Below are 13,179 nucleotides of genomic sequence, written 5' to 3'. Positions count from 1 at the left end.
ATGGTGACATGACCCCAGAGAGTTCAAACTCCCTTTTAGACCTCTTATGAACAAACTATGATACTTATTTGGGAGGGCTAATGCTGGATAATAAGTACAGTCAACACCAATCAGAGATACTGTAGAGTGTGTAAAAATCCATTATATTTAACTGTCTAATAGACCCCAAAAATGTAATGTGTCATTTTCTACATCAGATTTCTGACACATTATTTCATCATTAGTTCAAAATCATGTTTACAAGAAATTCTACTAAAATTACTAAAAGTCATGAAGTTTATTTCAGCGTGTTATCATTTGTTGATTAGCACCAAATAAAAAGTACAACTGATGCTGAAGGGAATGTCATTAGTTTTGCAGGTATTCAGTCATGAATCAAAGTATTGATTGATCAGTTGCCTATCGTATATATTTTTTGCAACGTCAGTAAGATTCATCCTCTGAGCACCGTGAATGTCTGTACAGCCATCTAATCAGTAGTTGTTGAGACATTTGAATAAAAAACACAAATGTCAACCTCATGATGGCACTAGAGGAAACGTCAGGGGGTCAGTAACATCAGTAGGCTTCATCCTCTGGGAAGCCTATACTGGGAACCATTAATATCTGTACAAAATTTCATAGCAATCCAATAGTTGAGATATTCCATCTGGAACAAAGTGGTGGACCAATCGACCAACAAACATTACCAAAAAATGTTCTCTAGTTCCATCTTCTGAAATATGAGGATCTACTGCTTTTCTTTGTTTTATGTCTCTGCAAACTGAATGTTTTTGGCAGTTCAAGGGCATCACCTTGGCCTCTTGTAAATTACAAAGGCCATTTTCCATTATTTCCTATAGACTAGCCGATTACTCGACAAATCAAGAAAATAATCGTCAGATTAATCGACAATGAAAATGATTGTTAGTTGCAGCCTTTGAATACCTGTCTGTAAGGACTTTACAGTGTGGTATTGTTTTGTTGTAGCAGACGTAGCACCTATTGATTATCTGCTGGGTGTAACAAACAAAGTGGCATCAAACTTGAAAGTTACTCCTGATAGGCAGAGGTTTTTGTGGGGCAATCGCTCTACAAAGCCCAGAGTGCACTGGGCATCACTGGACTGGAGAGGAGGAAAGCCATCAAGGACATAACAGAGGCAGCGGAGAAAGCCTCGAGAGGGCTCTGGATCAGGAGAGGAGGTCCATGGGGAGGAGCGAATGCCACCTGAACACATGGTCTGATCAACCATGGCTGGGTGTCTGATGTTGAAAGATCCGAAACACCCACTGACCCCATGTGACATCACTGATGATGTGTTCAGGAGCATTGAAGAAATGTATTCTATCAATTTCTCTTTTTACTGCAATTTCTAAATATATTTTTTAATTAAATTATTTATTTATGAATTAATTAATGTATTTCTACATAGTACTTGTTGACTGTTTTATATATATTAATTGCTTTGTAATTTAGTCTATTTATAGATTAATAAGGTAAGTTGTAAACAAATGTATTAATGTCTATTTTTCATTGTACAATTAGTTATTAATTAATGAAATGTTTGATTACTATTTCTGTGACACAGTCAGGCAGGCAGCTTTTTGTAAACGCCTCCACTCTCCTCTTCCTGTCAGTGCATCTGAGCTGTGCCACACACTGAACCACACACAGGGCGGCCGTGGTGGTTGGATCGGGTGGTTCGATCCCCAGCTCTTCCAGTCCATATGTCGAAGTGTCCTTGGGAAAGATACTGCACCCCAAATTGCTCCCGATACTCTGCCATCAGGGTGTGTGAACGAGCATTGGGATTATCTCCTGATGAGCAGTTTGGCACCTTATAGGGCAGCCTCTGCCATGTGTGTGAATGGTTGAGTGTTGACATGCAGTATAAAGCGCTTTGAGTGGTTGGAAGACTAGAAAGGTGCTATATAAATGCAAGTCCATTTACCATTTACACAGGAACACAACACAAAGACGACAAAGCCGAGCTTGTTTATAAGCAATTCTCATGAAATTCGAAAAAGTCCCGAAGTATCAAGCTGATAAAACAATGTTAAATGTGAGGATTTGAGGTTTTATTTAATAGTAAACCGGATATATTTGCAATGCTAGTATGTCAATGTTCAGTCCACCACTTTGATTCAGACTGAAATAAATCAGCAACTATTGGATGGATTTCCATGAAATTTGGTACAGACATTAATGGTCTCCAGAGGATGAATCCTATACTGACTTTGTTGATCCCGTGATTTTCCTTTAGCATCACCAGCAGGATGGCATTTTTGTTTTAGAGTGAAACACTGTGACAGATATCGGGTTGATTGCCATGACATTTGGTACAGAGTTTCATGGTGACCAGAATTCATGAATTTGGTGATCCCCTGACCCTTTCCTCTAGAGCCACCAGCTGGTCAAAGTATTCACTTATTCATTTACTGTGATGATGTGATTGACTATGGCCTGGCGCCATAAGCAAACATCCCCACAACCTTTTTCCAACCTCTTCCCACCCACTTCAAACCAGCAAGAAGAGCAGAGACAAAATGAAAAATATAGAACATCTGTCATGTGAAATAACGGAAACTGCTTGAACTTTTGCAGAACGTTTTGTGTTTATGTAGGACACCATCGATCACACTAAGAAGTTGTTTAAACAAAAGGGTTTTTCTGGGCATTTAACCCTCATCCCACCGACTGGGGTCCCCACAGACCCCAAAGGTATACTTTGTGTCATATTTCACAGGTGCTTTATTTCATTATTCCAATTTGTCATGACTTTGTCGATCAATTTGTTCCTAATGACTTCATATCATTGTTTTCTGTTTTAATAAGTGCTTTTTAAAAAGACCAATGTGTTAGGGTCCTATAGGGGACCCCAGTCGAGAGCACTCAATTGCAGCCTATGTAGTTTTAATAGATAAAATAGAACAGATTGATAAAATGTTTGCCATGGATCTTAATTTAATTAAAGTATCACACATTATCATTTTGAAGGAGACGGACACAGATTTCCTCACGCCTATTTTCATTTTACACAATATGTAAATTAACTGTGACTACTAAAATAATAATAACCGTTTTTTTGTTGTTTTTTTTTACTTTGGATCACATTAATTACATTACCAGTCAGTAGTCCTTGTATGTTAAATAGGTTAGTGGGATGAGGGTTAAGCTAAATTGGGGAATTTCTATAGTTCTAAGACAACTCGCCTGTCATATATACTTCAAGAATATTATCTAAATTAAGATTTATTGCAAGTGGCATGTATTTTGAGCCTCATTCAGAAGTGCTCCTTGTACGGTAGGCCTACAACACCTCAGCAGATCTGTTCTGCTCTTCCCTCTGGCCCTCAACCATCTTTGTCTGGCTGGTATGTGCCTGTCCACAGTCCCATGACCCAACTACTGGTCTAAATATAAATATCCAAGCAGCACTGCTAAGGTCACATTACGTCATCCCCAGTAGCACATTCTCAATCAAGTAGCACTCGGGGCATGAGCTGTGGAGGCGTTCGAAGGCTTTATGATATCCTGGGTCACAAAAAAGTCATCACGGGTAGTTTGAAAACGAGCTAGTGAGAGGGCTTGACCGACGGAGCTAAACACTTCTTCTTCTATCACTATTGTAGGTGATAAACAACTTTAAAAACCTGGTGAAAAAAATCCAAATTGCGTTCTAAACTTGATGTGCTTTTCTTGAGACTTTTGGCTGACATGGGTAATGGAATGAATAAGGTACAGTATCAAATCTCTACACGAAAAGGAGTCAAAAACATTCAAACCTTGATCACCTTGTTGTAGGCTACTTTCGCAGCCTCTTCTTCCTTCTTTTGACTCAATTTCTAACTGTCTTTAGGTCCTGCCTGATCTGTATCTCGGAAATATCAAAGGTAAGATGTCGTGCCTCTTGTCATTTTGAGTGAAGAATTAATTTATTTTCAGGATAATGTAGTAGAGTGTGTTTCAGTTCCTCATACGGAGGGGCATGTGGTGAGATGCTACGCTGAGCTCAGTTTCTATAGAGTGGAGAGGTCACAGTGTAGAGCAGAGTGATTGAAGTAGTGTATTTTGATGTAAAAAACAAAAACGATTACACTGTTTTTTTGCCTCTGTGTGTGTGGGTGTGTGCGTGCGGGGGTTGGTGTGTAACTCTGTCAGCAGCTGGAGGAAAGAAATTATTTTTGAGGGCTGCTGAGTGCGTAAGGGTTGGTGTGGGAGGGGATGCCCCGCGGCGTGGGGGTGTCCCTAGTGTGAACTGTATTCCACATCTTTCCACAAACCAGCAAATATGATCATTAGGTTGCTCTTACAAAAGATCTGTGCACACATGTAATGGTGACTGCACAGGAAATGGGTTAAAAATATGGATGACTTTTTGTAAACATGACATATTCAGGTAACCACTGTTAAACAGGAAATCTGACTTGTTTAACGTTATCCAGGCCGTTGATCTTCTTTAAAACATTTTGCTTGGCATTCTTTTACATCATGTCAAATCGTATGTATTTACAACAACAGGTGTGAGCAAGTATGAGGGAGAGTTAAACTCTGTAAGACTGTCACAATGTTAGGAGACCCTTGATCTGCCCTACAGAGGTAGGACAGTGAAGTTCAGAAAAAAAGGAGTTTAAGGTTTTCAGGCTGGCCAGTAGACTGAATAATGCCTAAATTTGATGCCTTTTTAGGATGATTAAAAATAAAAAAATTTTTTTAAAAACTTTACTATCATAGAAAGTAATACAGTACCTAAAAAGACCTAGGCAGTCTTCAGGGAATGGAAGGGAAAATGCAGCATCTACAAACTAAATGTGTTATCTCAGCTTTCTTGTACAGTTTGCTTTAATTGTATGATATATATATATATATATATATATATATATATCATATCTCTCTCTCTCTCTATATATATATATATATATATATGTATACACATATACGTGTACTGTATATCAATTAACAACACAAAAAAATGTCAAATATTGTCCAGAAACCCTCACAGGTACTGCATTTAGCATAAAAAATATGCTCAAATCATAACATGATAAACTGCAGCCCAACAGGCAACAACAGCTGTCAGTGTGTCAGTGTGCTGACTTGACTATGACTTGCCCCAAACTTCATGTGATTATCATAAAGTGGGCATGAATGTCTGTAAAGGGGAGACTCGTGGGTACCCATAGAACACATTTTCATTCACATATCTTGAGGTTAGAGGTCAAGGGACCCCTTTGAAAACAGTTTTTCCTCGCCAAAATTTTGGAGCGTTATTTTGCCTCCTTCGCGACAAGCTAGTATGAAATGGTTGGTACCAATGGATTTCTTAGATTGTTTAATTTCATATGATGGCAGTATCTTCACTCTACCTTTCTCGCTTTAAAACTGTGCCTGCAGGGGCGCTACTGTAGTTCACCTGGTAGAGCGGGCGCCCCATGTACCAAGGCTGAGTCCTTACTGCAGCGGCCAAAGGTTTGAATCTGACTTGTGGCCCTTTGCTGCATGTCATTCCCGCTCTCTCCCCCTTTCATGACTACCTCTCTTGCACTATCAATAAAAGGCATTAAAAAGTTATGTTAGCTTTAGCAGGAGTTTATTGTTAGTATCAGTTTAGTGTTAGCAGGATTTTAGCGTTAGCGGAGCTTTTATTCTGCATAATGGTTGGATTTAATCCATCTAATAAATAATAATAATCTTTTTAATAAAATATCAATAGGTAAATTTAGTTTACAGTAGCTGTGGCAATAGTCTCCGGGTTAGGGGGACAGTGGCCCGGGTAACTTTTGGAGTCTGATATAATATAATAATAATATATACATGTGATTATTGTTTAGCTGTTGTTTCTGAACCATGGACAGTGCTGTTTGTTGTGTAGGGGCCAGTGGTCTGTGCTCAGCTGACAGACAGTTGTCAGCTCTGTGACACCCCATAAAAATATTTATCTCATGACCAACACACTTGTGGACTATTCACTGGTTTCCTTGTAAGTTACATAATCAGATTGTGTTTCCTCTGCAACTATATGAAAGATTTATCTTAAGTTAGGCCTACTCATATGTTTATAATTTTTTCAATTGATATTGTATTAGTTATTGTTTAGTCTTGCAGTTTATACAAACTTTCATGATGTGTGAAAATCTGGTTAGTTGAATTGATTTGGCAGGCAGGAGGGTTCAGTACAGACTCATCTTGGTCTTGTATAGGGGGCATCAGCATCCTGCAAACTTGCAAAGCATGAGAAAAACATGCTCAAGACACATCTGTCCAAAGCAGAAAACCTTTGGCTTCCTTTTAAAGAACAAATTTGATTAGAACAATTACTGTTTCTTGCTTCTGGGCCAAGCTGTTGGACTGTTTTAGAAACACTGGTTTTCCGGTTTTTCTTTCAGTTCAAAACTTTGAAGGCCACATTTGCTTGGGAGACAGGGGGGTGGGGGTGGGGGGAGGGGGTGGGGGGTGTTGTTGGTTAGAAAATGCTTAATTTAGGTTGGAGCTTACATGTGGTGATCTTTGTTTGCATGAAAGGAATATTTGAGTTGACTGATTTTCTTTGCGATCCGCAGATGCACGAGACAGGGAGCTGTTGGCGCAGCACAACATCACCCACATCTTGTCCATCCATGACACAGCTGCACCCTTCCTGGAGGTGAGCCGTTTCCTCTGCGTCTTATATCGGCCTGTGTGACCCTCGGACCCTAACATTAATCCAGCCATAAAGTACACAACCTCGCCTGAACTGTTTCCCCCCCCTCAGTGGCCCAGCTGCTCGTTCTGAAAGTGTTAAATGTTGGCAGCAGACCTGAGGTGCCCCTCTGTCTTTTTCTGACTTAATATATTCATTAGGGCTGCAGCTCTCACAAATATGTTCAACAGCGATTAATCTGTCAACTGATTTTCCATGTAACTGATTGTTTAGTCTGAAAAATGGCAAAAAAATTGTGAAACAATGTCCATCAAAGTTCCCCAAAACCTAAAAAGACTACACATTTGTGAAGCTGCAACCAGCAAATTTCTAGCATTTTATGCTTGAAACCTGATTTAAACAACAGATCATTTATCAAGATTGACTAATTGATTAATCAACTAATCATTTCAGCTTCAGATCTTCACTATACCCTCATTATCATCCGAGGTATCATCTATAACAATCTATTTACTATGTGAGGCCAATGCTGTTGCGTTTTGAAAGGAGAAATACGAGAAAAAAAGGGTGCAAAGTAATATCCAACACCCTAAAGTCAGATTTGTATCAAACACTGTTGAAATAGACCGCTTCAATTAGTGTGAAAGGCAGATGCTCTTTTTTTCAATTTTGCACGGAAAGTCCTTTTGTCGTATACCAGTCAGAAGACCCGGAATTCACCAGGTTCCATGAAATAAGCCGTTTTCTGCAGTATTGTGTGGGATCCCAGTGAATATCTGAAAATTTGTATGCCCTTTTCTGTGGTGCAGCTGTGGTGCAGATGCAAGCCACCAAACTGTAAGACATTTTTCACACAAGATGCTTTTAGCTCAGCAGCTTGAAGTCCATAAAGACTTGAAAGTGGAACTGCATTAAAAAAAAAAAAAGGTTTCTAGCTTTTCACAGCTGCATTTGGCGATTTGTGTAAGAAAGGTGTTTTTCTTGTGTGTACGTGAGTGAGTGAGTGCTAGAAGGAGAGAAAGAGGTGATTCTACTGTGAGAACCTGCTAGGTTGAAAGTAGAAATTTGCTCTCACTGATTTCCATTTGGTAACAGATGTAAAAATATGTCATCTGTACCACTGCAAAATCTGTTCTTGGATAAAATAAAGTTTAATTTAGAGGCGTTATCCTTTCGAATAATGGCCAATGATCCATTTTAATTCAAATTTTATTGTCATTTTATTGGAATGAAATTTTCCTCTCTCAGTTTACGTTTGAGCCGTTTTCGGAAATCTTGATCTTCAGTGTCCGCTTTCACAACTTTCATCTTTTCTTGCTGAAAGCGAGCATGAAAAAGTGCTCAGAGATTTCTGTACACTTTCTCCATCCATGCTATTATGTTTCATTGAACTCTGAAGAGAAACAGCAACTTGTATTACAGTATCACTACCCAAACTGGTCAACCACCAAAACTTTTAAAAAGGTTTTGGGCTTGAAATTATAGTCTGACTCGCTGAACTGTGCTGCCCTTCATTCAACAACTCATTAATCCCAGCTGTTGTACAAATCTTTGATCTTGATCGTTGGATTGTTCTCGCATTCATATGAATGACTCAGCTTTTTGAGTTTTGTGGCGTAATAATGACTCAGGTTACCAGTGTAGCCCAAATGGCCAGATGGGATGGTGTATTTGCATACCTAACAGTCAAACTGCTGACTGATCGATTTCTTGGAAGACAGCATGATGGTTCCTGAGAGAGGAAGGTAGAATTTGCAACCACCAAGTCTCTGAGGTCGGACTTGCCCTTTACTGTACAGTAAGCGGCTCTAATTAACATACCGCAAAGTAAGAGGGTGAGGCCAGCTTGATGGAACAAAATCTGAAAATTAATTTCTTATACACTATTTGCGCGCACATTGTTCAGGAGTTTATTCATGCTTTCTGTCTGCCTGGGTTAGATTTTACAAACACCGAATCATGGTCATGATGAGTTTTAAGAGTGATGGTGCAACGGTAGAAGAGGACTTTCTCAGCATTCGTTTGCAAAACCTGACTTTTACTGTCAATAATTATAATGTCGACAATATGAGAGTTACATGCTCTGTCAATATGTGATATGTGCGAGTTTTTAAGCGCGTGTGTGTGTGTGTCTGTGTGTGTGCATGAGTACTGCGCGAGACTGTGGTTGGCGTGTGTGTGCGAGCTAACTTGTCTGGAGCACTTCCAGAGCTCGCAGTGTCCCAGAGGGCCCAGGGGTTTTTGCAGCGGTGCAGTCATAACGGGACAAGGTAGTTTCTGTCCACTGCATGTACCATCAGCTGCCAGGTGCACAGTACAAAAACATATGCATTAACACACACACACACACACACACACACACACACACACACACACACACACACACAGTAGAACATCGTTATTTCATGACCTACCATACCAGCAGGGTCAGAGGGGCAAAGTTTCAGGGGCCGTCCCATACACCGAGAAACAGCAAGTGTGTTGGACCCGTTGTTCAAACAGATGACCTGACAGGATGAAAAACTCTTTTTACACTTTGTTAAATGTTGTACATTCATTTATCTGCAGAAAATACACTATTGTGTTGTTTGAGTCTAAACTTCTCCCCCCTTCACCCTCCAGGACATGACGTACCTGTGTATATCTGCTGCTGACCGCTCTAAGCAAAACCTGTGAGTACTTGTATGATATGTATACAGTATGTACATAGATGAGGTCCACTATGTTTGAAAGTTCTTCAGTATTGGCTCTGATGTATCTACCGTCCGATGATCCGTGGCAAGCATAATTGCAAGAAAATAAAAGTCAAACCATTTTAATTTTCACAATTTAATGATACAGATTTTTTTCGTATATAATTAACTTTCTGATATCATAACGAACATGTTCTATTTATTAAATTATTTTATATAAAAGTATTCTTATCCAGGACAACTTTTTGAAAAGTCTCACACATACAACCCCATTACTGATTGAGTACTGTAAACCAAAAGATTACAATTTAATAATTAATTAATTTTAATTAATTTAATTACAATCATACAATTTACAATGTTTTCTGCTTAGAGGGCAGGTTCAGCAGTCAATATTTAATGATTATATAATTAATAAAAACTGCAGAATATAGCAGAAGAAAAGTAGAATCAATTGATTAATAGATGGTTTAAGAAATAAAGTTACTGCTATTTCAAATGTGGTGGTTGAATATATTATTTTCAAGTCTGTATTGTTAAGCCAATTGTAATTTAAATATGAATTAATTCAGTGTGTTTAATGTGGTAATTCTACCAGGATTCAGTACTTCAGAGACAGCATCATGTTCATCCACGAGTCCCGACTGAGAGGAGAAGGCTGCCTTGTTCACTGGTGAGTGGAAATAAAGCATAAAAATACGTTTGGTTGGTTTGTTCTTTATTTGTGAATTAATGTACTTAATCTTAAAATCACATGCTAAAATAGTACTTCAATTTGATTGATCAAACATGATTTACTTGAGCAATAAATGGGTTTTTCAGTCTTATTTTTCTTGTATGTCTTGTTGTTTTAACGAATTATTTACTGCATAGTAGGCCTACAGTACTATACGTTCATATTTTTATTTAAAAATCACTAAGCCATAATATACTGTGCATCAGAATAGTACGAAACTGATGTCATTTGCATATGAGGATGTTGAGAGGAAGAAGCACAAATATTCAGATTTGGTAGATTTTTGTTTATAATGATGAATATTTGCCTCAAGGTGATTACTGACTGGAGGTCTTCATATTGTATTAAACTATTTTTCATTTTCAACCACATCACTGTCATCAAACAGGACAACATTTTGGTTAATGCTTTCATAGTAAATACCATCACCTTTCATCTGTTCTCATATCAAACAGGACAAAATCAAGCATTTAACCACAGCTTTAAGAAAAAAGGAGTTTCACTTCTTTGTACACTAAAGAAGAGAATATGAATATGTGTTGATTGGGTGAAGCTGTGTGCTCTCAGTGTGGCAGGAGTGTCCCGCAGTGTGACTCTGGTAGTGGCTTACATCATGACGGTGACGGGGCGTGGATGGGTGGAGTCCTTGGCGGGGGTGAGGGCGGCTCGGCCGTGTGCGGGGCCCAACCTGGGCTTCCTCCGGCAGCTGGAGGAGTTTGAAAACACAGAGCTGACAGAAGTGAGTAACACCCCACTGATTGATCATAACATTTCATGATATAAAAAGCCAATTTTGATTATTCTTATTTTTTTGGCAGTAGCCATTCAATGTATTTCTTTAAATCTCTCTCTCTATATATATATTTATATATATATATATATATATATATATATATAGATACATACATAAACACACATATATAATTCAGTATTACCGTCATGGACAACATTGTTGACTGTCGTCTTTTTTAAAACAATGTGATGTGGCCAAAGAGCAACTTTACACCAGGCTGAGAGGCAGTGTGTATTGCCCTCTCTGGTTGAAAGTTTGAAAACTGTTCCACTTCTTTTTTTGACAGTTATACGATAGTGAAAAGGTAGACAGGAAGCAGAGGGAGAGAGCGGGGTGTGACATGCAACAACCGTCTCGAGATAACTTCTGTTATGATTTGACGCTGTATAAAAATAAATTGAATTGAACAACAAAGGCCTGTGGTTGGTCTGAAATCGATGTGAAACACCCTCCATGGCTTTGATTCTGGCTTATACTCATCTGACTCACTTTTACACTCCCTCTGCCCTCCCCCTCCAGTACCGGGACTGGTGGAAGGACCGATATGGGAAGAACTCGTTCAACGACGATGAGGAGATGGAAACCCTTTTAACTCAGAAATCTAGCAGCAACAGCAGCAATACCATAACAACAAGCATCACTACTACACTGGGCACAAGTGGCACCTGAAAAAATGTCTTCTGACAGTTTTGTCTTTCCTGAACTCAAGCAACTGAGGGACTGGTGAACTTCTGCTTGGAAGTTCACCACAGTTTTTTTTTTTTTTTTTTTTTACAATCACTAATATCCTTTTGTCCGATCTGTAGTCACATTTTCAAAATTCTAAACACAATTAGGACAACATCGGTCTGTTGTGGACCATACCATTAACACAATTCATGTTGTTTTCACAGAATATGCGGGCAATTAACACGTTTCGAAAATGCTTAAATTTTATTTACATACCAGCTTACCCAATACAAAAATTATGGATCTTTCTTGTCTTATTTTGCTTGCACACAGCATGCCAGAAATTAAAACCTAATGCTCAAAACCTTAACTATAGTATAAAGCTACTACTTCTGCAACAACAACAGCTCAACAGCTATATTGAAACAGCTGATGAGCATTTTGAATGAACAGAACATTGAAACATTGAGAAATATCTGATTTACTATAAGTTGTGTAAAATAGACTGCCAAAGGTGGATAGGGTATGCTAAGTGTTTCTATCCAAGGTGCATAGCGAGAGATGACATACAGTAAGATGTGAATATGTACAAGAACATGACCAAATGCTGAAGATCGTATGGATTGGAACAGGACTGTGCATTTTTGTGTTTTCTTCCCCTTCTCTTTTTTTTTTTTTTTTTTTACTGTATTTGTGTATTTTATTTTTACACATTTGGAACCAAAGGCCATAAATGTTGGATTTTTTGTTGATCACTGGCAGATCATTATGTCACTATTTTTTTTTCTACTGTACATTCTATAAAGTAAAGATAAATTAATGTAACTCATTCTGCTTTATAGTAAAAGGAAACTGAATTATAAAAACAATGGGTTTCATATTGTCTATTGTATGCAGGTGGATTTGAAACATGTAAATGAATGCCGTTTATGTAATGCAATCAACTGTTAGTATTTTGAAAGTTGACGTGCTATGACTGACTATATGTTCATCTTTGATAGAAAACGTGTGCTAGTGTTTTGAAAGAATGATTTGATACAGAGTCTGGTTTGTTGTGTTTTGACAGTTAGTGTGTGTAGAGAACGTGTTTGTTTTTGCATTTTTAAATATTGCACCCGATTCGACTGTTATCAGGCCATTAAATAGCCGTTATCAGTCGCTATGAGCAACATAGATGTGGGTCAGTAGGGGCCTACTACACCTACTAGTTTGTAAAAGTGAAAGTGAAACTTAAAAGCAACATGTTCTAAAATGTCGTAAAACTGAATGAAACGTCACGTTTTGAACACAAACAAAAAGGCTTCTTTAGGTTTATGCAACAAAATGACAATGTCTTCAGGTATAGGCAAAAAAACAAAAAACAATTAGGTTTAGGCAATACAACAACAACTTCTTGAGGCTTAGGCAAAAAAAAGCACTTGGTTAAGTTTATGGAAAAACATTGTGTTTTGGGTTAAAGTAATACGAACACAAACACAACTTGTTTCACACAGGTTGCAAACTCCGGTCTCCTGGATAAAAGCCTCCACTCCTTATGGAGTTTCACACTGTCTATAATACAGCACCTGACTTGTCGTGTTCATTTATACCTTCTTTCGGTGATCTCCCATGTGAATAGATGATAAAACCTACTAGTGGGTGTAGTAGGCCCCTATTGACCCACATC

At 38.4% G+C, this 13,179-nt stretch overlaps 1 protein-coding gene across 2 annotated transcripts; it reads left to right on the top strand.

Annotated features, from left to right (window-relative positions):
* The first annotated feature begins 3,471 nt into the window (after positions 1–3,471).
* Positions 3,472–12,396, top strand: LOC141768193 (dual specificity protein phosphatase 22-B-like). Of its 2 annotated transcripts, none has more exons than XM_074636271.1 (7): positions 3,472–3,720; positions 3,842–3,875; positions 6,543–6,625; positions 9,245–9,294; positions 9,914–9,988; positions 10,619–10,790; positions 11,364–12,396. In XM_074636271.1, the coding sequence occupies exons 1-7, from the start codon at positions 3,700–3,702 to the stop codon at positions 11,511–11,513; spliced, it is 585 nt and encodes a 194-aa protein (XP_074492372.1). In that variant the 5' UTR covers positions 3,472–3,699; the 3' UTR covers positions 11,514–12,396. The 2 variants fall into 2 exon arrangements, with proteins under 2 accessions (XP_074492372.1, XP_074492373.1); XM_074636272.1 differs by lacking the exon at positions 11,364–12,396 and adding an exon at positions 11,131–11,332 and having other exon boundaries at positions 3,556–3,720.
* Positions 12,397–13,179: the final 783 nt, after the last annotated feature.

This window comes from Sebastes fasciatus, chromosome 5 (genome assembly GCF_043250625.1).
Source record: "Sebastes fasciatus isolate fSebFas1 chromosome 5, fSebFas1.pri, whole genome shotgun sequence".
Lineage (NCBI taxonomy): Eukaryota > Metazoa > Chordata > Actinopteri > Perciformes > Sebastidae > Sebastes > Sebastes fasciatus.
Note: the sequence above shows the minus strand (reverse complement) of the source record. Positions and strands in the feature narration are given on the sequence as shown.